Source organism: Toxorhynchites rutilus, chromosome 3, assembly GCF_029784135.1.
Source record: "Toxorhynchites rutilus septentrionalis strain SRP chromosome 3, ASM2978413v1, whole genome shotgun sequence".
Classification (NCBI taxonomy): domain Eukaryota; kingdom Metazoa; phylum Arthropoda; class Insecta; order Diptera; family Culicidae; genus Toxorhynchites; species Toxorhynchites rutilus.
The window spans coordinates 250,412,583-250,435,092 of record NC_073746.1 but is presented as its reverse complement, the minus strand read 5'-3'; the positions used below and the strand labels follow the sequence as shown (position 1 = coordinate 250,435,092).

Sequence of the window (22,510 nt, the reverse complement as noted above, 5' to 3'; positions counted from 1 at the left end):
ATAAGCTCTTCAATCTCACTTTCAAGATAAATATTCTTTGTCTTCAAGGGGGAACCCTACTCTGCATGTCGAAAAACAACGGATTTTCGTGATTTTTTAAAGGTTGAAATTATAGGACATTTTGGTGATTGGTTGACAATAACATAATAATCACTATATTGGCATCCAAAAAATAACTGGTGGCTGGTGGCCAACCAACGAAAGACTGAGCAAATTTAGGATGCGAGGCAACTTTATACGCGCATCTAAGACATGAATGTGTTCGCTGCCCTCAACGCAACCAGGGCCCGAAATCTTCGAAGATGAAAAATGAATATCGACTCTCCTCTCAGCCGCTTCGCCTCGACTAACACTACTTCTGCATTCGCAGACAACATAATTTCAATTGACTAGAAAATGGATTGACGAACGTTGGGAGCGAGGATGACTGATGAACTATTCTAGTCAATGGTTATGCTAATTGACGAGACTAATGAATACAAATCTGCCTCTTCATTCAACTGACTTCAATCCACACTTCTATCAACATAAGTCGAATGTGATATCAAAACTAAAAAGTGTTTTCAAACGTAAAGTAGGCTAATGAGCACACTTGATAATTAGGAAGTAAATACTTGATAAATGCTGTTTTATTCATACGAAATCAAGTAAACTCCCATTTTCGAAAAATAAATACTTAGTTGTTACTTTTATTCATACCAAACATAGTAAAAACTCAATCTCAATGCTCGGCTGCTCGATTAAGTTAAAGTAAAGCTGAATTTTGTTTTTTTCCTATGGCCTTATTTCTTACCGAATTCGAATTTCATGTGTTGCAATTGCATATTTTGAGGCGTTTCTGAAATGTTTCCTAAAGGAAAATATCAGGGACGCAAACCAAAACAAAATAATTCTCTGAAGATATGCGACAAGCAAATCAAACAACTCGAGAAATTATGACAACTGCATCGTGAGTTGCTTGTCGCATATGTTCAGAGAATTATATTGGGTCCTATTATAGAAATAGAATCGAGGATTCGATACAATCACTATCACTATCACACCGAGTAAAATCTGGGATTATAGAAATCGAGAAAACTGCTTGATTCGTTAGCAAGCTCGAATGTCAGCGGTTGTGATGAAATACTTTGAAACAAGTTTGGAATGTTTCATGAAGCACTATAAAAAGGATGCCAAATCTTTTTTTGAGGCATCTGCTATGAAAATGTATTTCCAAAAGTGTTAATATGGTTATGTTTTGGAGTAAATTGATATTCCCTCAAATAATAAAGCTTAATAGGCGTAAGACACGCATGCATGTGTAATAAAAACGACAGCGTGGAACAATTTGCTGTACAAAAAAAATATAATTATTAGAAAATCTATGGAATTCCGTAAAGAGTCATGCACGAATTTCACTTTTTTTAGGGCCCTATTATAGAAATCGAATCGAGGATTCGATACAATCACTATCACTATCACACCGAGTAAAATCTGGAATTATAGAAATCGAGGAAAACAGCTCGATTCGTTACTCTGCTCGAATGTCAGTGGCAGTAATGAAATATTTTGAAACGAGTTTAAAATGTTTCACAAAGCCCTATAGAAAGGATGCCAAATCTTTTTTTGAGACATCGGCTATAAAAATTATAAATATCTATATTTCCAAAAGTGTTAATATGGTTATGTTTTGGAGAAAACTGATATCCCCCTTTACGAATGAAGCTTAATGGGTGTAATGCATGCATGGATGTGTAATAAAAACGACTTCATGGAACAATTTGCTGTACAAAAAATATAATTATTAGAAAATGAAATGAATTCCGTAAAGAGTCACGCATGCATTCCACTTTTTTTAGCAAAACAATTTTTTTTGCATGTAATTTTCTTTTAGCGTCGATTTCTCGTTACTCGGTGTTTCTCGATTTTACTCGGTGTGATAGTGATAGTGATTGTAACGAATCCTCGATTCGATTTCTATAATAGGGCCCAATGAGCCCTATTGTAGAAATCGAATCGAGGATTTGATACAATCACTATCACTATCACACCGAGTAAAATCTGGAATTATAGAAATCGAGGAAAACAGCTCAATTCGTTACTCTGCTCGAATGTCAGTGGCGATGCAGAAATATTTTGAAACGAGTTTGAAATGTTTTACAATGCACTATACAAAAGATGCCAAATCTTTTTTTTTTAAAGACATCTGCTATATAAATTATAAATATCTATATTTTCAAAAGTGTTAATATAGTTATGTTTTGAAGAATACTGATATTTCCTGTGTAATAAAAACCACATAATGGAACAATTTGCTTTACAAAAAATATAATTATTAGAAAATAAATCTTTTCATGTATATTCACAACTGCAATCTATGGAATTCCGTAAGGAGTCACACAGGAATTCCATTTTTTTTAGCAAAACAATTTTTTTTGCATGTAATTCTCTTTTATCGTCGATTTCTTGTTGCAGCGGCGTCAATAGCTTCAATGTATTGGGACAGTGTGTGGCCCTGAATTCTTGCTTGTTGTGTGCTAGTGTTTTCTTTACCTTTCGCCTCATGTCAATCCAAATCTGTAATTGAAAAAAATTATTATTGTTTTGCAAGACATTTCAGCTTTAGCATATGGCAGAGAAAGTTTGGTATAATATGCTGACAAAAGTAACACGTAATAATGTACGCTAGCAGGAATAAGCAATCTTTAGGAAAATTCGGGCAATTATAGGGAAATTCGGTTGATAGTAATTCAAAGAATATGATAAAATTTACTTATGAAGTTATATGTATCATAGAAGAAACACTTACTTTCTGTCATTCTGAACCAAGACGCATTGATGGTCTCAGTGCATTAAGCTCCTCACTAAACTCCTCCCAATTTTCCTTAATCGGGTTTCTATTTGAACTGCCTCCACAAATACCTCGAGCAATGTTTACATTCGATGTCATTGGTTCAACGAGTCGTTCAATCTGGTGGTGATTTGTCTGTCCACTCATTTTCAGCCACTGAAATATGCGCTGGAAGTAAGTTCTGCATTGTAAATTATAACATGATTAATATAAATAATGTTGGATTGAACACTTACCTTGTATAGACTATTCTGGCAGCACCGTAAAACAAATACTGATCAAAACAAACGAACATGTGTTGAAAATTGCATCTATTCAAGCGTATCTGAAATGTTTCCCAAAGGAAAATATCAGGGACACAAACCAAAACAAAATAATTCTCTGAAGATATGCAACAAGTGAACCAAACAACTCGAAAACTTCTGACACTTGCATCGATAGCTATCACTCGCTCGGTTGCTCGATTTCTATGGGCCCTGTTATAGAAATCGAATCGAGGATTCGATACAATCACTATCACTATCACACCGAATAAAATCTGGAATTATAGAAATCGAGGAAAACAGCTCGATTCGTTACTCTGCTCGAATGTCAGTGGCAGTAATGAAATATTTTGAAACGAATTTGAAATGTTTCACAAAGCTCTATAGAAAGGATGCCAAATCTTTTTTTGATACATCGGCTATGAAAATTATAAATATCTATGGGCCCTATTATAGAAATCGAGGCGATAAGAATTTTGCTCGTTAGCTCTGTTTTACTATTATAGAAATCGAGCAATTCGATAGCACCGAGCGAGTGATAGCTATCGATGCAAGTGTCACAACTTTTCGAGTTGTTTGGTTCGCTTGTTGCATATCTTCAGAGAATTATTTTGTTTTGGTTTGCGTCCCTGATATTTTCCTTTGGGAAACATTTCACAAACCCTTAGATATATGCGATTTTCAACACATGTTCGTTTGTTTTGATCAGTATTTGTTTTACGGTGCTGCCAAAATAGTCTTTACAAGGTAAGTGTACAATCCAGCATTATTTATATTAATCATGTTACAATTTACAATGCAGAACTTACTTCCAGCGTATATTTCAGTGGCTGAAAATGAATGGACAGACAAATCACCAGCAGTTTGAACGACTCGTTGAACCAATAAAAGTGAATGGAAACACTGCGCGAGGTTTTGGTTTTTGTAGAGGCAGTTCAAATAGAATCCCGGTTAAGGAAAATTGGGAGAAATTCAGTGAGGAGCTTAATGCACTGAGACAATCAATGCGTCTTGGTTCAGAATGGCAGAAAGTAAGTGTTTCGTTTATGATACATATAACTTCATAAGTAAATTTTATCATATTCTTTGAATTACTATCAACCGAATTTCCTACCTAAAAATTGCTTATTCCTGCTAGCGTACATTATTACGTGTTACTTTTATCAGAAATTTTCTTTTTTATTGCTATACTACACCAAACTTTCTATATCATATGCTAAAGCTGAAATGTTTTGCAAAACAATAATGATTTTTTATAAATTACAGATTTGGATTGACATGATGTGAATACAATATATATTTCCAAAAGTGCTAAAATGGTTATGTTTTGGCGAAAACTGATATTCTCTCAACGAATGAAGCTTAGTAAACATAATGCATACATGGATGTGTAATAAAAACGACATCATGGAACAATTTGCTTTACAAAAATACAGTTGTTAGAAAATGAACTTTTTCATGTATTCTCACAACTGCAATCTATGGAATTCCGTAAGGAGTCACGCATGAATTCCACTTTTTTAGCAAAACAATTTTTTTGCATGTAATTTTCTTTTAGCGTCGATTTCTTATTGTAGCGGCGTCAATAGCTTTATTGTATTGGGCCACCACCTGTGGCCCTAAATTCTCGCTTGTTGTGTGCTAGTGTTTCCTTTACCCTTCACATCATGTCAATCCAAATCTGTAATTTAAAAAGAAAAATCATTGTTTCGCAAGACATTTCAGCTTTAGCATATGATATAGAAAGTTTGGTATAGTATAGCAATAAAAAAGAAAATTTCTGACAGAAGTAACTCGTAATAATATACGCTAGCAGGAATAATCATTTTTTAGGTAGGAAATTCGGTTGATAGTAATTCAAAGAATATGATAAAATTTACTTATGAAGTTATATGTACCGTAGAAGAAACACTTACTTTCTGCAAATTCTGAACCAACACGCATTGATAGTCTCAGTGCATTAAGCTCCTCACTGAATTTCTCCCACTTCTCCCATTCTATTTGAACTGCCTCCACAAAAACCTCGAGCAATGTTTACATTCGCTTTTATTGGTTCAACGAGTCGTTCAAACTGCTGGTGATTTATCTGTCCATTCGTTTTCAACCACTGAAATATACGCTGGAAGTAGATTCTGCATTATAAATTGTAACATGATTTATATAAATAATGCTGGATTGTACACTTACCTTGTATAGCCTATTCTGGCAGCACCGTAAAACAAATACTGATCAAAACAAACGAACATGTGTTGAAAATTGTATATATCTAAGCGTTTCTGAAATGTTTCCCAAAGGTAAATATCAGGGACGCAAACCAAAACAAAATAATTCTCTGAAGATATGCAACAAGCGAACCAAACAACTCGAAAAATTCTGATACATGCATCGATAGCTATCACTCGCTCGGTGCTATCGAATTGCTCGATTTCTATAATAGTAAAACAGAGCTAACGAGCAAAATTCGTATCACCTCGATTTCTATAATAGGGCCCTATAATGGTAAAATAGAGCTAACGAGTAAAATTCTTTTCGCCTCGATTTCTATAATAGGGCCCAATAGCTGCTTTTTTCTGTAAACCAACCAAATTCACTGAACGTGTCGCATTCTTCCAACTACTGTTCGTTTATCAGAAAGTTCGGATTCACATAGTAACACATAAATTAAGGCAATGAAGTCAAATCTAGTTAACTGATATTGTTGAATGTTTCCTCTTGAAATTAATTTACATTGAATTCAATAGTAATAGTAATAATTTAGTTATCAACCTTATCTAGAAAATGAATGCAATTGTTTTCTCGCCAGTTCAACTGTTTGCATTTGCCGTGTAAAGCAAGTAGATTTCTTGGAAGGAAATGAATACTCAGTATACTGAACTACGTATTGTCAACAAAGATAACTACATAAGATCGAGTAATATGTAAAGTACAGTGAACGAAATAACATGAAGGACAATACCTAATCAACACGATGAATGGTTTCATGAAAGTTGTATTGTATTGACAAGTTGCAACAACGGAACGGTAAAAGAAATTTCCTCTCCACAAAACTAATGCATTAGTTTTTAAGTAGTTGTTCCTTTCACTAGCTAACCTAAAAATATACTAACAAATATTCCTAACATGCCGCTATCGATGCATTACATTTTCCGTTTCCGCCCTCTCGCACCCGGTTTTTTCTCCACTTCCGCGGGTTTCTCAGCGGTGCTGCTGCTGCTCGTACCTTCCTTCGCGTCACCATTCGCCTGGCCCTTAGAGGCTGTACCGTTTGTTTTAGGTTCGTCAAGCTTCGTTTCCTTGTCCGCGTTTTCTTCATCCGGAGTAGTGCTATCAACAGCGGTATCATTTGTTTTCTTACCCGTTTTTGCCGGCGCTTTGGCAGGTTTTGCTTCTGAAACAGGCGTTGGGTCCTAGTTGGTGTAACAAAAAAAAAGGATTAAGTAATTATCATACCATAAATGAGAGAAAAACAACTCACCTCCGATGGTTTTTCTTCAACCAAGAATAAGCTGTGTTGACCCCCGCTGGACACTTTGAGGACCTTCTTTCCCTGTACTTGCTTACTCACTATTTGCACGGGTTTGTATTCGTCGTCTTCGCTGCCAGTTCCCAACTGCTGATTCGAACCCATACCCCATGCATAAACTTCTCCCTTGTTAGTTACAGCGAACGATGTGCTCTCTCCGCAGGAAATCTCTACGATATTCTTATCAGCTAGTGTTTCGACCAATGACACCGTGCTGGCGTCTGCCGTGACATTCCCCAAGCCTAGACGACCGTACTCTTTACGACCAATTACGTATACTTTGTTGTCGTTCTTAAGCACCAAGGTGTGATGTTGTCCTCCCGTGACGCATTTGATGTCCGTGAACGAAGTCAGCTCGGGAACAAACACAGGTTTCACCACATTCTCACTGGGATTGGGAATCCCAAGCTGACAATAGTTATTCAATCCGAATGCGAAAATTTTTGCTGTGTTACGATCCTTGAAGAACGTGCAATAGGTTGAAGCCCATATGGCATCGGCTAACACTTTCTTCCCCTTCAGTGTGACAACACCGGGCTGTAGCAAATCAGTTTTACCTCGTCGAGACTCGCCGGATGCTGCGCGAGTTGAAATACGTCCCAGCTGTCCCTGCTCAGCACAGCCAACAGTGTAAACGTGTCCATTTTCCGTCAAAATGACTAGATGATCTCCTCCGGAAGCAATGTCTACCGATTTGGTACCCGGAATAACTTCGATGGGGAGCCGTTTATTCCCCTCCAGCGTTAATCCCATATTTCCGTGTGAATCCTAGTGGGAAACGACAAAAAAGTGAGACGAATTATTTAACGTTTCCTATACCACCACAAATCCCACAATAGTAGTATTCGAAAAAGAACCTGAAACTATTGAGAATCAGTGCAGTGGGCCCAAAGCCCCTAAGGAGGATAGTTGTAATAGCTATTATTTATTGTTATTATATGAAATGAAATGAATAAAACCCCAAAACCAAGGTGTGACGCGACCCGTGACGAAGGGTGAATGATTGGGAGAGGGGAGGGAGAGAGTTAATCAAGTACTCTGCCGCTAACGGAGCCTGTGGAGCACCTGGGTGCCCTCCACAGTATCGTCCGCCCATACTGCATTAAGCGGGTCACTGATGCAGCGGACCTTCTTTACCGTGCATTTGGTTTCTATGAATAATCCAAATAATTTTTTTAGTTCCGACAGCCTCTCTCTCTGTAGGAAAAAAAACCTTCATAGAGATTAACTCTTTAAGTGTACTGAGTGACGCACCTGCGGCTGTTCACTCCTGCTCCTCTTCCACCCTCAATACTCCGACTTGTCTTGAGTGAGGATGAAAGTAACGAATGTAACGTGACTACAAAAACTGGATCCAAAGTGGTAGATTCACCTTCCACACTCCGTGGAAGAAAAATCTCACTAAGGGTCAGAAGAGGAAGCTGATGAACCTGATTGCAACTGGGGTCCCTGCAAAGGAAGCTCGACAGCAAGAACAGAGTCAACATTTCTCTGGATTAACAAAACATCCCCGAGGATCTAAACTACGAAAAACAATTCTCCAAAAACCGAATCAAAATCTCTGCCCCGCAAACGAGGGGGATTGAATGAGCAAAAAAAAGATATTAATCATGTCCTTAAAAACAACGTCAACACAAAAACCATTGCTGAAACTGGAATCTCCTTTAGTGAGGCCTGGGAGCAGATCAGAGTTGGAAAATTCTCAAAGACCGGCAAACCTCGGAATGGTTGAAAAAAGTTGCAAATGACACGAAACTGGTTGCTCTAGACGCAACAAATATACCGCGTCCAGAAATTCTCCATTTTTCCACAAAGCGCAATATTCAACGACGAGAGATTTAAGAGACTTATACAGCCATTCTATGCGAAACCGGTATAGTGGTTCTACGATGTTCTACGATGACAACCATGACTCCCCAAGAACTGCTTTCTTAGTCAATGCAAATATTTAATACTTCCCTATTACAGAGTTCAGAGAGTTCGCTTATGATCTTGTCATAATAGTTCGTAGAAAGTTCGACGACGTGATATCGAGCAGGATGCAGATAGTCTTACCCTTTACATGCAATGATGATACATATGCATAGAGTATATGAGCATAAAACCCTCAAAAACAACAATTGAAATAATCATTCGATAACTGAAACTGGAATGCTTTTTAACTGGGCGAACGTTAACTGGTCTTTGGACTCGTAATAATTTCGTAAACAATTGACGCCATTTTCGATTTGAAGATTTGCTGTGAGGGGCATTCGAATGTAATTTGAGAAGTTATAAAAAATTACATTATTTTCGCATGAAAAAAACATTGATTCACTGACAGAAAAATATTTTCCTCAAATTATACATCATACCTGTTGTTTACCTTACTTTACCATTTTTTTATTCTAGGCAGACCAAGGATTTAACCCATTTTAGGCCAAGCGTTCGAAAAATCGAACAACAACATTGATCATTTTTCATGGCTTTGGAAAGCTACCATATGGTAAGTTTTTGGCATCAAATGATAGCGCAGTTTATTAGTTTATTAGTTATCAAGCAACTATGTGCGGAAAGTATAGGTTGTGTACATAACCTAACAAAAAAACCTAATAAAATGTAAAAATATGTATACTTTTCTACAGTATTACTTTGATAGAAAAACACATTCTGATGTTTGAAAAAAACATTTGATTGAACCTCCTGCAGGAACAAAAATGTTAAACTACACCAATGGCGTTCGTTAAAAAAATATTTTTTACAGCTTGGTCGTTAATGGATTAACCATTAAGTGTAGAAACAACGGGTTATTTCGTGATCCATCAGTAACAGACGGAACGCGAAACACTCGTGAGCGGACCTCAATGTGTTAAGTATTTGGAAGTAATTCGTATTAATATGAATTACACTTGATATTTACTAAATTTCATGTCTATTTATTTTGTTGAATGTTGATGAAAAAATTATGTCAAGCTGTCTCACTTTAACAACCGCAAAGAGATAGAAATTCTTAAGACATTTGACTGTAGGGGTCTGAGATATCACTTCATTCCGGAGAAGAGATCTCTTTCTCAACATAGTTTGAGAATACCTGAGCTAGAGGCTAAGAAAAGCGTTCTAAAGCATAAAAGATGGAGGATGATACTAGACGAGGATAAAACTGGACACACGAGCGTCCAGAATCTGACTTGTTGGACCATCTTCAGAGATGAACAGTGATTGGATGGAACCTACGACAAATTACGACAATCCATAAATTAAAATTAATTTTTGAAACCCGAATTGCGAAGTTATTTTTATTCATTATTTATTTATCAGAATAACTGTCCAGAACCTCATTGATCACATCCAAACAAATTTCGGGCATGTTCCGGATAACCTCTATGATCAGTTCCTGAGTTGAACCAAAAATCCATAATGCAATCGGAATTCAACAATTAATTCGATGTAAATCAAATTAACCCCTTGCCGTATTATTTGGTTTCAAACAGCATGGACCAAACACGAACGCAACGAGTCGTTCCCCTACTATGCTGTGCGTGCGTATGTTAGTTGTGTCGATGAATGAGACAAGTTTTGAGCCTTGCTTTGCTTTCTCACGAATCACATGCGCCTGAAGCTATGCAATCATTTCATATCGATACACAACGAGTGAGGTTCGATGTTGTACGTTCTGGCACAGTCCGATCGCCACGAGTGTCGTTCGATGTTGTATGCGAAAGGGTTAAGTAAATGAGTTACTTGAATCAGATCTCGTCAGCATACAAAATCAGCAAAGAAATAGGCAATCATGTTTTTAAAGCTCATTATGAGATTCTGTGAGATATGTGGATTTGTTCAGGTTTTTATTTAAAGTAATAACCCGTGCTTAATTATTTTATTAACTATCGCGAATAAAATTACACAGACAACTTGTCTTGTTAAAATAGCGTTGGACAAAAATGCTCAGCAAAAATAGGAGCATATGAGACGAGATGAAGTAATTCAAGGCATTCAAGAATATACCCTAGTAAGGACTTATCGAAAATCCCATTATTTACTCAATTAGAGCCATTTTAGTGATGCAGTATCTAACCTGGTGCGGCCATAACAATGAAATTCTAACGCGTTATTCTCGAAACTGGCGTACACGATATCTCAAGTTTTAATTTTAATGAATTTATGTCGAAATTATATGAATACAATCTCTATGCATCTCTCTATCGCATGAACCTGTAAAAAATGACTAAAAAATTAAGTTTACTATTTTTTAAAAATCGGGAAACGCAAGAAAAAACGTTTTAAACCGCATTTTGTTTTTCAAACAGCCGCCATTTTGTCAAAAAAGATGTTTTGGATTTGTTCGAGGTTCATGCGATAGCGGCATTTTTACTGACTTTTTTCCAAATGGCTTTTCTCAAGTTCGAGTGCTTAGATTCGTTTTCCAAATTGGCCAAAGTTAGAGACGAATGAACTTAGAAAGTTTGAATTTCTAAGAAACCCTCTATAACTCAAAACTACATCATCATTACACATTACTTTTCCAGTACAAAAATATGAAAACTACCCTAACTCCACCTAACTCTGTGCGCCTCTTAACTCTGCGCACTTTCGTTTTCTTTAAGACCAAATACACCAATTGACTATTAGTTCTGCGTATTTATACTGTTGAACAGTTAGATCGTGTTTTTGTCTTGGTTGTCACCCGATAATAAAAATTTAGTTGCACAGAAAAAAATATTAAAAACAAATCTGACATCACTAAAAAGGTCAAATTTTTGTTCTTGTTAGCATCGACGCTAAGACACAACGAATTCTTTTTTGTCTCCAATTTAACGAAAAAAGTGTTGCAGATCCGGAATTTATCCGCAATCAGTATGTTTTGATTGTTTTTTATATGAATGTGTCTTATCTAATGTGCTTCAAATGAATAAGCTCTCAGAAAAAGATTAAACCTCTATAATTCATCACGTTCGTTCAGAAAAAGAGAATTTATAACGCGCAGAATTAGGATCCTTATGTTTTGTTTATGTTTCTTAGTCTGCGCAGGATAACTCCGAGAAAGAAAAAAATACGTTATTCCCATCAACAGCTTGTTCTGGCCATGGAGATGACAAGAAAAGGTATTTCAAAACGTCGAGCAAAAAATATCAAGGACTTCCGGAAAGTGCACAACTGAAATTGAATGGAACACACAGAATGACGCTTGGAACTAGCAAATCATTCTCGTTGTGCAATTTGCATTTGCATTTTCGGTGATTTCTTTTAATGGTCAATAACGACGCCGGCCACGTTCTTACAGTCACCAGGGGAAGGGAAGGAATGTTAGTATGATATTCGCTGTCCGAAGGCCAGAAATGTCGCCTCTATAGCGTGGTTCCCTAGCGATTGCCGTTGTGGCCACTAGAGAAGAGTACAAGAATTATTACGAATTGGAAACCGAAAAACAGGATTAACAACAACAACGATCGCAGAAAAAGAACAATTTAAGTGCGGAGAATTAGGCACACATCATGTTTTCAAAAATTATTTTTGTAAATAATTTTCTAAAGCTTTTTTTTGCAGTTTTTATTTTCAATGTTACTACTAGCGATGTAGATCGAAGACCGCATAAACTGTTTTGTGATATGACGCATATATTTGGTTACAGAATGGTTTAACTGTTTGCGGTCGGAATTATTTTCCCTTGAAATGGATGCTCTTATATTTCAACGTTAATAATATTTTGTTCATACCGAGTACCGTTACCAATTATTCATAGACAGTCCGTATTAATTCGTGAAAAAGTTCAATAGACATGGAAATTCGTTCAGGAAAAAATGTAAACTATTACATCGTTGAATAAAGTATCCAGTGTGATTTCTTGCTGTGATGACTGAGAGCAGACAAACGACCGCAAAGGATTAAACTTTGAAAATGCTTAATCCTTTCCCGTACAACATCGAGTCTCACTCGTGGGTACTAGAACGCTCAGCAGGCTAGTAAAATCACTTGATGTGTAACGTATTAAATAATACGAGAAGGGGTTAACTACGCAGAATATGGAAGAGTTACGGTAACTTCAGTCAACAACAGTCCAAAAAAACAACGATCGAATACAAACACATACTTACAGAACTTTACTCGATAAGCACGATAAATCAAGAAACTCATGAAAACTCAACTAAAAATTTTGAGTCATCGATTGCATTAGGTTAAGTATTTGGGGTACATCAGGTATTACGTATCGAAATTGTTTATAGGTATAGACCATAAAACAGTTTGGAACCATTTGCAGAAGATTGGATTAAAAAAAAAGCTGGATGTATGGGTGCCACACGAGTTGACGCAAAAAAATCTTTTAGACCGAATCAACGCCTGCAATGCACTGCTGAAACGGAACGAACCCGACCCATTTTTGAAGAAGATGGTGACTGGTGATGAAAAATGGATCACGTACGAAAACCTAAAGCGAAAAAAGTTATGGTCGAAGCGCGGTGAGCCGGTCCAAACCATCGCCAAGCCCGGATTGACGGCCAGGAAGGTTTGGCTGTGTGTTTGGTGGGATTGGAAGGGAATCATCCACTATGAGCTGCTCAACTATGGCCAGACCCTCAACTCGGTTCTCTACTGTGAGCAGCTTGACCGTTTGAAGCAGGCGATTGACCAGAAGCGGCCAGAAATGATCAATAGGAATGGTGTTGTTTTCCACCAGGACAACGCTCGGCCTCACACATCTTTGATGACCCGCCAGAAGCTACGGGAGCTCGGATGGGATGTCCTATTGCACCCACCGTATAGTCCGGACCTGGCTACAAGTGATTAACATCTCTTCCGGTCCATGCAAAACGCTCTTGGTGATACTAAATTGGCCTCAAAAGAGGCTTGCGAAAACTGGCTGTGTGAGTTTTTTGCAAATAAGGAGGGGGGGTTTTCTAAGGGGGGAATAATGAAGTTGCCTTCTAAATGGAAACAAGTTTGCGAACAAAACGGCGCATATTTGACTTAAATTGGATAATTTTATTTTTCTCCAACCCTATGTTAAATGGCATTATAAAGGAAATATATCAAAGTTCTTATCATTTGTCTACTGACGAATCTAAAATGGGTACAACTGGGTGTGGTTTCTTCTTCTTGAATGGCGTTAACGTTCTCTGTGGAACGTTTGCCGTCTCAACGTATGCATTAACTAGCGTCATTTATTAATACTTAGTTGAGAATTCTTAAGCCAAATAGCACGCCTTGGATGCTATCTGAGGGGCAAGCTCTAGAGAAATTTATCTGACGAAAAATCCCCCGGCCAGAACGGGAATCGAACCCGAACACCCGGCATGATAATGTGAGACGCTAACCTCTCGGCCACGGGTGCAGGGTTTGGTTTCTACGACCCACAAATTAAAATATCACTGAGCAAAAAATTAATCACCGATTTCTCTATAACAAATGCGGAAATATTGAGGATTTTAAAAGCTTCATGCTTCATGCGTTGATCAATAATAAAAAAAAATACTAAAGACACAATTTGACTCTCCAGAATAAGCACTTTCCAAATCGCGACAAAAAAAAAGAGTTTTTCAATGGAATCTAGATTATTCATGTCTATGCTACACCTGCGACCAAAACGAAGATTTGGACCAATCTCATACTCATAAAAAAGTCGATTTGATAACATTACTTGTTAGAAAAAATCAGAAAGAATATGAACAATTAGCCAAATTTCTGGAAGAAATAAAAACTGAAGTGCGAACAACAATGATAACATTTCGATTTTTTTCTTCAAATTTTTTCTTTAAAAAAAATGTACACATGTAATATACAAAAATAACCGGCCGAATTGCTTTCCGTATTTGCGTCGAATATCTTGATATTTCATCTTGACAACACTTGACAATCATGGATCAGTAGAGCTGCGCTAATAAGAAGTACGCTTTTACTCACATGCCTCGGAACAAACGACTCAAAAAAGCCATCGAAACCTCTCATCTTTGCAGATCAAATTCGTAAGCTAGTGTTAGATTAGTCTGAATTGAGTTCTACTGTTTCATGTTTTACCGACTGAAACAGTAGCTCGCAGATTGTACTCAGAATGCTAGCAATTCGCTTTCTCAATCAGCCACGAAGGCCAAACGTGTCAACAGACACTTTTTCTGGTAGCGAAACCCTCCTGTTAAGAAGGTGCCTTGCTGAGGCATTTCCACATGCTTTCTCTCAGACCTTCCCGAAGCAGATGCAAATAAGTAACCAGGTACTCGTATGGGTGCTCCAAGTGCGAGATTAACACTAGCTATGAAGAGCCACGCAAAATAAATGCGATGGCGAAAGAGGTTCTATTCGATTGTTTTCTGAACCGTTGGAGAATAATCCTAGAACTGTACCGTTGCTGTACACAACACAGGTAAACAAAAAACATTCAAATCAGCATGTGATCAAACTTTCAATGTTACCTAAAAACGAAACATGCAGCCAATCTACTGTTGATATACAAAACCCATCGAATATTGTCGTAGAATCAAAATTCTGGTTACAGATATGCATTCAAAATCTAATTTACAACAAGATTGGTTTACAGCTTGTGCTAACTCCTAATGGTTACCTAAAAAGCATTGCTCTGAATAAAAACAGCTGCTCCTCAAAAACGTCATCGCTTCTAAGTAGAAATAGTCGTCGCATATCCCTTCGTATCAAATTGTGTCGTGTTTGTGCCACATGCTTTCAAGAAAGGAGCATTGCCAAAGATAAATGTGCAGACGAAGCAACATATCGCACTAATTATCATAGCCCTAAGCGTGTGAACATTCTATACCAATGAGGTTCATTAGAAGACTTATGAGTTGAAAAGGGAATGCAGTAACACAAAACGAAGGCAACGAAAGAAAATTAAAAAGCTATCCCTCCAAAAATGTGAATTGACACAAGGAAATGCGCTTGTAATGCAAACAGATGAGTTATATGATAGGGAGAGAAGAGTCACGGAACAGCTGTTCTTCGCATTGAAAGCGGCAAAAGTATTTGGACAAACGAAATTAGAAAAGAAAAATCTTACCCGGAACGAACCCCAAGCGTAAACGCGTCCATCGTTCAATAGACAGGCCGAATGCGAATCTCCGGCCGAAATCTTTAAACATGCTGCTGGCAGATCAATTTTGCGCGGCTCGAATTCGGAACCTTCTTCATCGGCAGTGGCACGACCAAGGGCACCTTCGTCGTTACAACCGAATGAGTATACTTCACCCTTTCGCGTCAAGCATAAATTGTGCATACCGCCCGCGGAAATGTCCACAATTTCCTTGAGTCCCTCGATCAGTGCCGGGCGGGTTTTCTCCATCACATCCTCGCCTAATCCCAGTTGTCCAACTTCTCCCTGTCCGCAGGAGAGCACATTTCCACAGAGCGTTGGTATTATTGGTAGGGCAAGCTCGACTGTTGAAAGAATTTTTTTATTAAAAATCACAATTGGCAGAAATTAAATATAATCCAAACTACACAGTACAATCATGAGCTTTTGACCTAGCGTCTACGCTGTATTAAAAAAGATAAGGAAACAAGATTCCTAGTTCTAATAGGCCAACTGTTTATCAAAGTTTTAGTACACAAAATCTTCCTTATTATGAAAACACATCGACCAGCATTCATAAAACATTCAAAACAATACTTACATTTCGTGGACGAAGCTCTGGCCACCTTAGCAGGCGGAATATCACCATTTGCAACATTTTCACGCTTCGGCCTACCTCGACCCATTGTTGTGAAATAATAAACTTCCGAAAACTGGATTACCGCCAAAAAATGAGGTTAGGTAAATGCAGATACGAAATGCCTCTGCAGCTATCCGGAAAGAAAATCAGTGCGCACTCTGGACTGCAAAACACAAATGTATCATCCAAATTTCCCTCCAAATTTTACTGAATTTGGACAACGAAATTTAGCGGAGACCGTTCTTTCTAACTTTGTGACTGCCAAAGGTATAATGAGGCACATTATTGGCGCATCGTCACGAAAGTCTGCACCGGTTTTGACTTTTCTTCTTTGCGGTACAGATTTTGGTGGCAGTGATGCTTGTTCGCCCGGCAGAATGCATTCAAAACAAAACGCATCGGGTAATGCTGGCAGTTTCTCATTTCTCACTCATTGATCAGGAATGCTAGAATTTGATTTTAAAATCATTTGAAGCGAGGGTATCGAATCTTGTGGTGATTATGAAAATATTTCGAATTTTATAATGGCGTTTGTGTACTATTGTGAAAATATCGATATGAATGTCTGTGAAAATATATGTTTAATGAATGAAAAATATTTATTTGGTGCAAATAGTTTTTTTTCTCATTACATTTTTTTAAATTTTCCATTTACTCAATCGACGTTTCTTGACAATTTTCTCTTTCATATGCATTTGTCTTTCTAAATATCTACAAAATTTATTAATATCATATCATCTTCACATTGTATGGACTGAAGTTATATTGACTATTTTTCGCTCTGATTTTGAAAAAAACCTATGGCATCCCTGCTCTTGGTGGAGGAAATAATGGCGGGTTTACATTAGGGGATCTATAGCTATAGATGAATTTATTCATGTGAAAATATGTATAAACGGGTGAGAATATATATGATACACTTTTTCGAGGTATGTTTAATCACTATAAATAGAATAAATTCAGGCATATGTAAATGCTGTTGAATTTCTCACTGGTGACAAATCACTAAAAAAAAAGATAGATGAACAAATAGTAATATAATGGATACTAAAAATATTCTTTGTTTTATTTTTACGGAGCTCGAAAAAACGTTCGAAATGCGTGTCTCTACACTAGAATACCCCCTAAAGCAAAGTTTCAAATTGAATATGACGCGTATAACTGATACATAAATTTGTTGCAGCCTAGTTAATGCCAAGGCGCCTAGAAGTATATCCTAAGGTAAACTAACCAGAAGTCCCGCGTTACGCGGGACAGTCCCGCATTTCAACAAAATGTCCCGCGTAAGATTTCGTCCCGCATTTGGCAAAAGAAACGAAAATGTCCCACGATATCAATTTATTTCAATATCACAATTTGATCATGTTGGTTTTCTTAAATGGATGAATCTAAAAAAAAACTTGTATTTGGCAGACTGTTCAAGAGCGTTTCTAATGCATCCAAAGATTAATACGTTGAGCTGGTTTCATCGCACCGACATTAGGCTTTTTGTTTAGAGAGTGTCAACTGGAAGCGACAACAACAAAATTGGAAAATGATTTTTATGAAAGTCCTCTATTGATCCTGTGTGGTATGAGTTAGCCTATTGAATAATTACGCAACATGAATCAGTCTAATGTTTGAGTGACGGCACTCTATCCACTCAGCACTCAACCGCTGGCATATTGCTCGGCTTCTAGCGAGTTCACTCCGTTGCTATACATCGTTCGGGTTCGGGATTACAATTATCGGATGAAGCCTCGATTCGGCCAGTCTTCGTTTACAAGGTGAGTCGTGTGGACGTGTTGTTGCAGGTCGTTGCTAGTAAATGGCTGGTTCACATATTGGCGACCGTAACAGGTTTGCTGCTTGTTAATTAGCAGCAAATAAATGGAACTGATATTATCGCTATTGGGAAACACCCAATGTGTGCCCGTTCAAAAAAAAAAAAACAAGATAATTGAAAAGCGTGAAAGGATTTCTTTCTTCTGAAAAGAAAAACAAAATGGTGGCCGAACGCTACCACGGCATTGTGTTTGAGTTTGTGAATTTAACGTGTGAGTAGCTCAGGGAGAACAATGGTGATAATTTAATGAACTGACAAAAGCAAAAAGCAGATGGTGTGCAGTGAAAGTGCTATAGCTCGAGACGAGTATCGGTCATGTTTCGTAATGCAATAAGAAGTCTAACTGACTCAACAGTGTATTAGCTCAAGACGAGTACTAATAGCACTGTATGATAGCACGGGACGAGCATTGACGAATTTATTTAAAAGTTCGGGACGAGCCTTGATGAAATTGATTTGTAGCTCGGGACGAGCAATCATGAATTTGATTTGTAGCTCGGGACGAGCATTGATGAAATGGAATTGTAGCTCGGGACGAGCATTTATGAATTTGTTCAATAGCTCGGGACGAGTACAGATAAAATTGATTGATAACTCGGGACGAGTTTCATCAAGTGTTTGATAGCTCGGGACGAACAAGAGTGTAGTCACAAGTATAATCGTTTCGTTTTGTTGTGGAAGCTCGGGGCGAGTGAAAATATGAGTTTTCAAAATATGAAAATGTCAAGATGAACATGTAGACAAGATGGAAGCTATTGAGAACAACGTTTTGGATGTAAACGTGGATGTAATACTAACACATATGTGTTTATTCATTTGTATTTCAGACAGATGTTTAATCGAATAAATCTTTGCTGCATTATTTATAAGTTCAAGCCCAGAAAAATATGTTCGAGCTCCAGCATAGGGAAGCGACTTTCCATATGAGCCAAAATCCACTAATTAACCGGGAAAGTATGTTCGTGCTGTCACCCCTAATGAAAGCAGTGTGGAATGCATTCATACTGCAGTAGATCCGGAACGGGAAAATTGGGAAATGCAAGAAAAAGCTTTTGGATTGGAGGAGACTTCTACCGAGCTTTCTGGCTCGTGCATTCACAACCGTCAAATTTATCGGAATCCTGAAGAAACTCAGTTGAGCGATCCGAGCTTCCATACATATCTATGGGTTAATTTCAAGGAATTGTGCGTGCGGCGTATAGTCCTGTTTCCAATGACCTAAGGTGCTATGGATTTTTTTGTTAAGAACATCGAGGAATACTTGATGGAATTAACTGACATCTCGGCAGAGCATGACAAGAAAGTTGCAACGGAATGGACCAGCGGCATGTCGCTAAGTGGTGGGACAATTTTCGCCTAGTCGTCAATATCCTACATGACAATCAAGAGTAGGTATTTCCGACTAGTCTTTCTCTAAGAAATGAGGGTGTGATTACATGGAGCAAAATATTTTTGTGACCTTGATCTTTCAAACGCTTACTATCATTTTAAGTTGATTCATGAGTAGCGAGATTTGACAACGACAACGAATTTCGGAGTTAAAATCATTCGCGATTAGCTGAAAAAAATAATCGATATATTATTATTGTTGAATAAGGATCTGGACTACGGGGTTTAAGCATTTAGATAATACAGGGTTTTCCATTTCGGGCTTCCGAAAGTATACAGCCCTGCGGTGACAACCGCTTGACATAGCTGTCAACCAAAGCGTCATATCGTTAGTTGAATGTCTGCCATTTTACAATAAGGATCGTTTTAGCATCGCACAACGCGTTAATTTTGTTAAATTATACTATAAAAATGATCAAAAACCGGCAAATGTTTTTCGAGCATTACGGACGGATTTTGGTCGTCATGGACGGCCTACAGAGCACACAATCGCTAATGTAGTGCGTAAATTCGAACAAACTGGATCCGTAGCGGATATTGTGAAACCTGTGCATCATCGTAATGTGCGTTCGGCCGAAAATATTGCTGCTGTTGCTGCCAGTGTGGAGGATGACCCGAATGATTCGATTCCACGGTGTGCTCAGCAATTGGGCTTGTCAAACACATCATTGTGGCGAATTTTGCATTTGGACTTGCACCTACATCCATATAAAGTCCAACTGATACAAAAATTAGAGCGTGGTGACCATGGAATGCGTCGGGCATACGTCGATTGGGTGAACGAACAACAGCAGCAAAATGCTGAATTTTCTTCAGCGATGAGGCACATTTCGAGCTCGGTGGCTATGTGAACCCAAAATTTCCGTATATGGGGCTCAGAAAATCCACACGTGATTGTTGAGAGGCCATTGCATCCGCCAAAAGTCACTTTTTGGTGCGCATTATGGTCTGGTGGAGTCATCGGGCCGTATTTCTTTGAAAATGAGGACGGCGAGACGGTAACTGTGAATGGTTAGCGCTATGGCCGCATGTTAACCGATTTTTTTGCCACAAATTGAAGATATGGATACGGATGACATGTGGTTTTAGTAGGACGGCGCCACGTGCCACACAACACGACCGAACATGGCCATATTGCGAACGAAATTTGAGGGACGCATAATTTCGCGTTTTGGTGATGCCAATTGGCCGTCCAGATCATGCGATTTGAACCCGCTAAACTTTTTTTTTGTGGGGTTATGCGAAAGACCGTGTCTATGCCAACTCTCCGCAAACTCTTGAACATTTGAAAGACAACATTAGTGAAGTTATGACCGAGATATCACCCCATATGTGCCGAAAAGTCATCCAAAATTACCTGTTCCGGATCAAGGTGTGCGAGGAAGCCCTAGGTGGACATTTGAATGATGTTGTATTTCACACATAATGGCATAAACCAAACTTTAATTTGAAATAAAAGTTTCATCGAAATTAGAATTCTAAGTGTGTTTTATTTCAATTTACTTTCGGAATTTAAAGTTGGAAAACCCTGTATAATTAAATGATTTTCATTGATTTATAGAACTGGTGTTAGGCATGCTGATTCAAAGAGGACATTGCAATTTAAAACTGTGGTAGGTGGCGACACCGTGAATAACTTTAAATGAGTCATTCGTTTGACATTTGACGTGACCATTTACCCAAAAGTTTTCTATCGGGCGCAGCTGGGGAATGTTGGGAAGGTTGGTGGTCTTCGCGACAATGTTTATCTCCAGCCGATCCATCCTCCAGCGATCTTTTGGCATAATGGGCTGATCTCAGGTTCGGCATAAAGACCACATTACCTTCTCAACACCGGCAAGCACTTCCCAGCAAACATTAAATCATATAATTTTTCACGTGCCAAGTCTTACAAGAAATCCGAATAAATCATAATCGCATATAATATCAATCAAAGTATGTATCGTGTATATTTGAAATCGTATAAAATGTAAAAACTCGATTTTATATACCATTATCAAATTAAGTCGCAATTCAGTATAATAAACATCAATTTTATGATGTACATTGTCGTAAAATATATTCAATCCGCATCATATGCGTATATTACGCTGATGCAGTTTGTGTGTCGTATAAGCGTATAATTTTAATCGATTCGGTACTGTAGTAAATCGTGTTGCATGCTGAAGAAAATCATGAAACAGTAAATCATATTAGATCCTAATAAAGAACATATTACATCATATTGAAATGTCAATGAAATGCTGATGCACTCGAAAGTTTTAACTGCTGTTGAATTAAATTTCAGATAGCCGCGCGAGATAGCTGGTGGATGATAATCCAGACGACCGGAGTTCGAACCCGCATCGGAGCAGTTTTCATCAATCTGTGCCATTTTAAACATTCATATTCCACTCCCAACACAAGTCAATCAAACAATTATTACTTCTACAAACATAAATACTTATATATAAAAATGGCGATTCGTGAGGCTATAATAAATATTTCACGAAAATATTTTGCTTGTTTTTTTTCTATGTCTGTAATAAATCGTATATGAGTGTGACAAAAGTTGTATTTGGTGCTTTCACTATTCATGAATATATTCATATTAGATCGCAAATCAATTCCAACATAATCGCTATTATAGCCGGTCAAAGTAGCATATTCATCCAAACAAATTCGGTAAGCATTTGCCATGTATGTATATGACCTCCACTTTTGCATGCATATGCCAGTTAGGCGCATTATATGCCAACCAAATTTTAGGGCATATGATGTTATATATACGCTTGTTATGCGATGTAATGTTTGCTGGGTTCGTACTATATGTCTCCCCTTTCACCATATGACTCGAAAGAAGAGCGGCTTGGACATTCCCTTAACGTCTGTCAGAGAAAGATCTTCTTCGATAACTTGATTCTTCTTCTTGAATGGCGTTAACGTTCCCTGTTGATTTTTTGCCGTCTAAACGTGTGCATTAACTAGCGTCAATTATTAACACTTAGTTGAGATTTCTTAAGCCAGATAACACGCCTTGAATGTATTCCGAGGGGCAAGCTTTAGAAT

At 37.8% G+C, this 22,510-nt stretch overlaps 1 protein-coding gene across 1 annotated transcript; it reads right to left on the bottom strand.

Annotated features, from left to right (window-relative positions):
* Positions 1 to 5,754: 5,754 nt before the first annotated feature.
* LOC129778658 (regulator of chromosome condensation) lies at positions 5,755 to 16,576 on the bottom strand. Its single transcript, XM_055785705.1, has 4 exons — positions 16,210 to 16,576; positions 15,597 to 15,973; positions 6,569 to 7,384; positions 5,755 to 6,500 (listed from the first exon to the last, which is right to left on the bottom strand). Exons 1-4 carry the CDS (start codon positions 16,292 to 16,294, stop codon positions 6,231 to 6,233), a joined length of 1,548 nt encoding a protein of 515 aa, XP_055641680.1. The 5' UTR covers positions 16,295 to 16,576; the 3' UTR covers positions 5,755 to 6,230.
* Between the last annotated feature and the right edge of the window lie 5,934 nt (positions 16,577 to 22,510).

Excerpts from the sequence above, each read along its gene's own strand:
- LOC129778658 (XM_055785705.1), bottom strand. The coding sequence starts at position 16,294 with ATGGGTCGAGGTAGGCCGAAGCGTGAAAATGTTGCAAATGGTGATATT. Across the intron at positions 15,974-16,209 it reads CAGAGCTTCGTCCACGAAAT|TCGAGCTTGCCCTACCAATA; the intron begins GTAAGTATTGTT and ends TTCTTTCAACAG. Across the intron at positions 6,501-6,568 it reads TTGAAGAAAAACCATCGGAG|GACCCAACGCCTGTTTCAGA; the intron begins GTGAGTTGTTTT and ends TACACCAACTAG.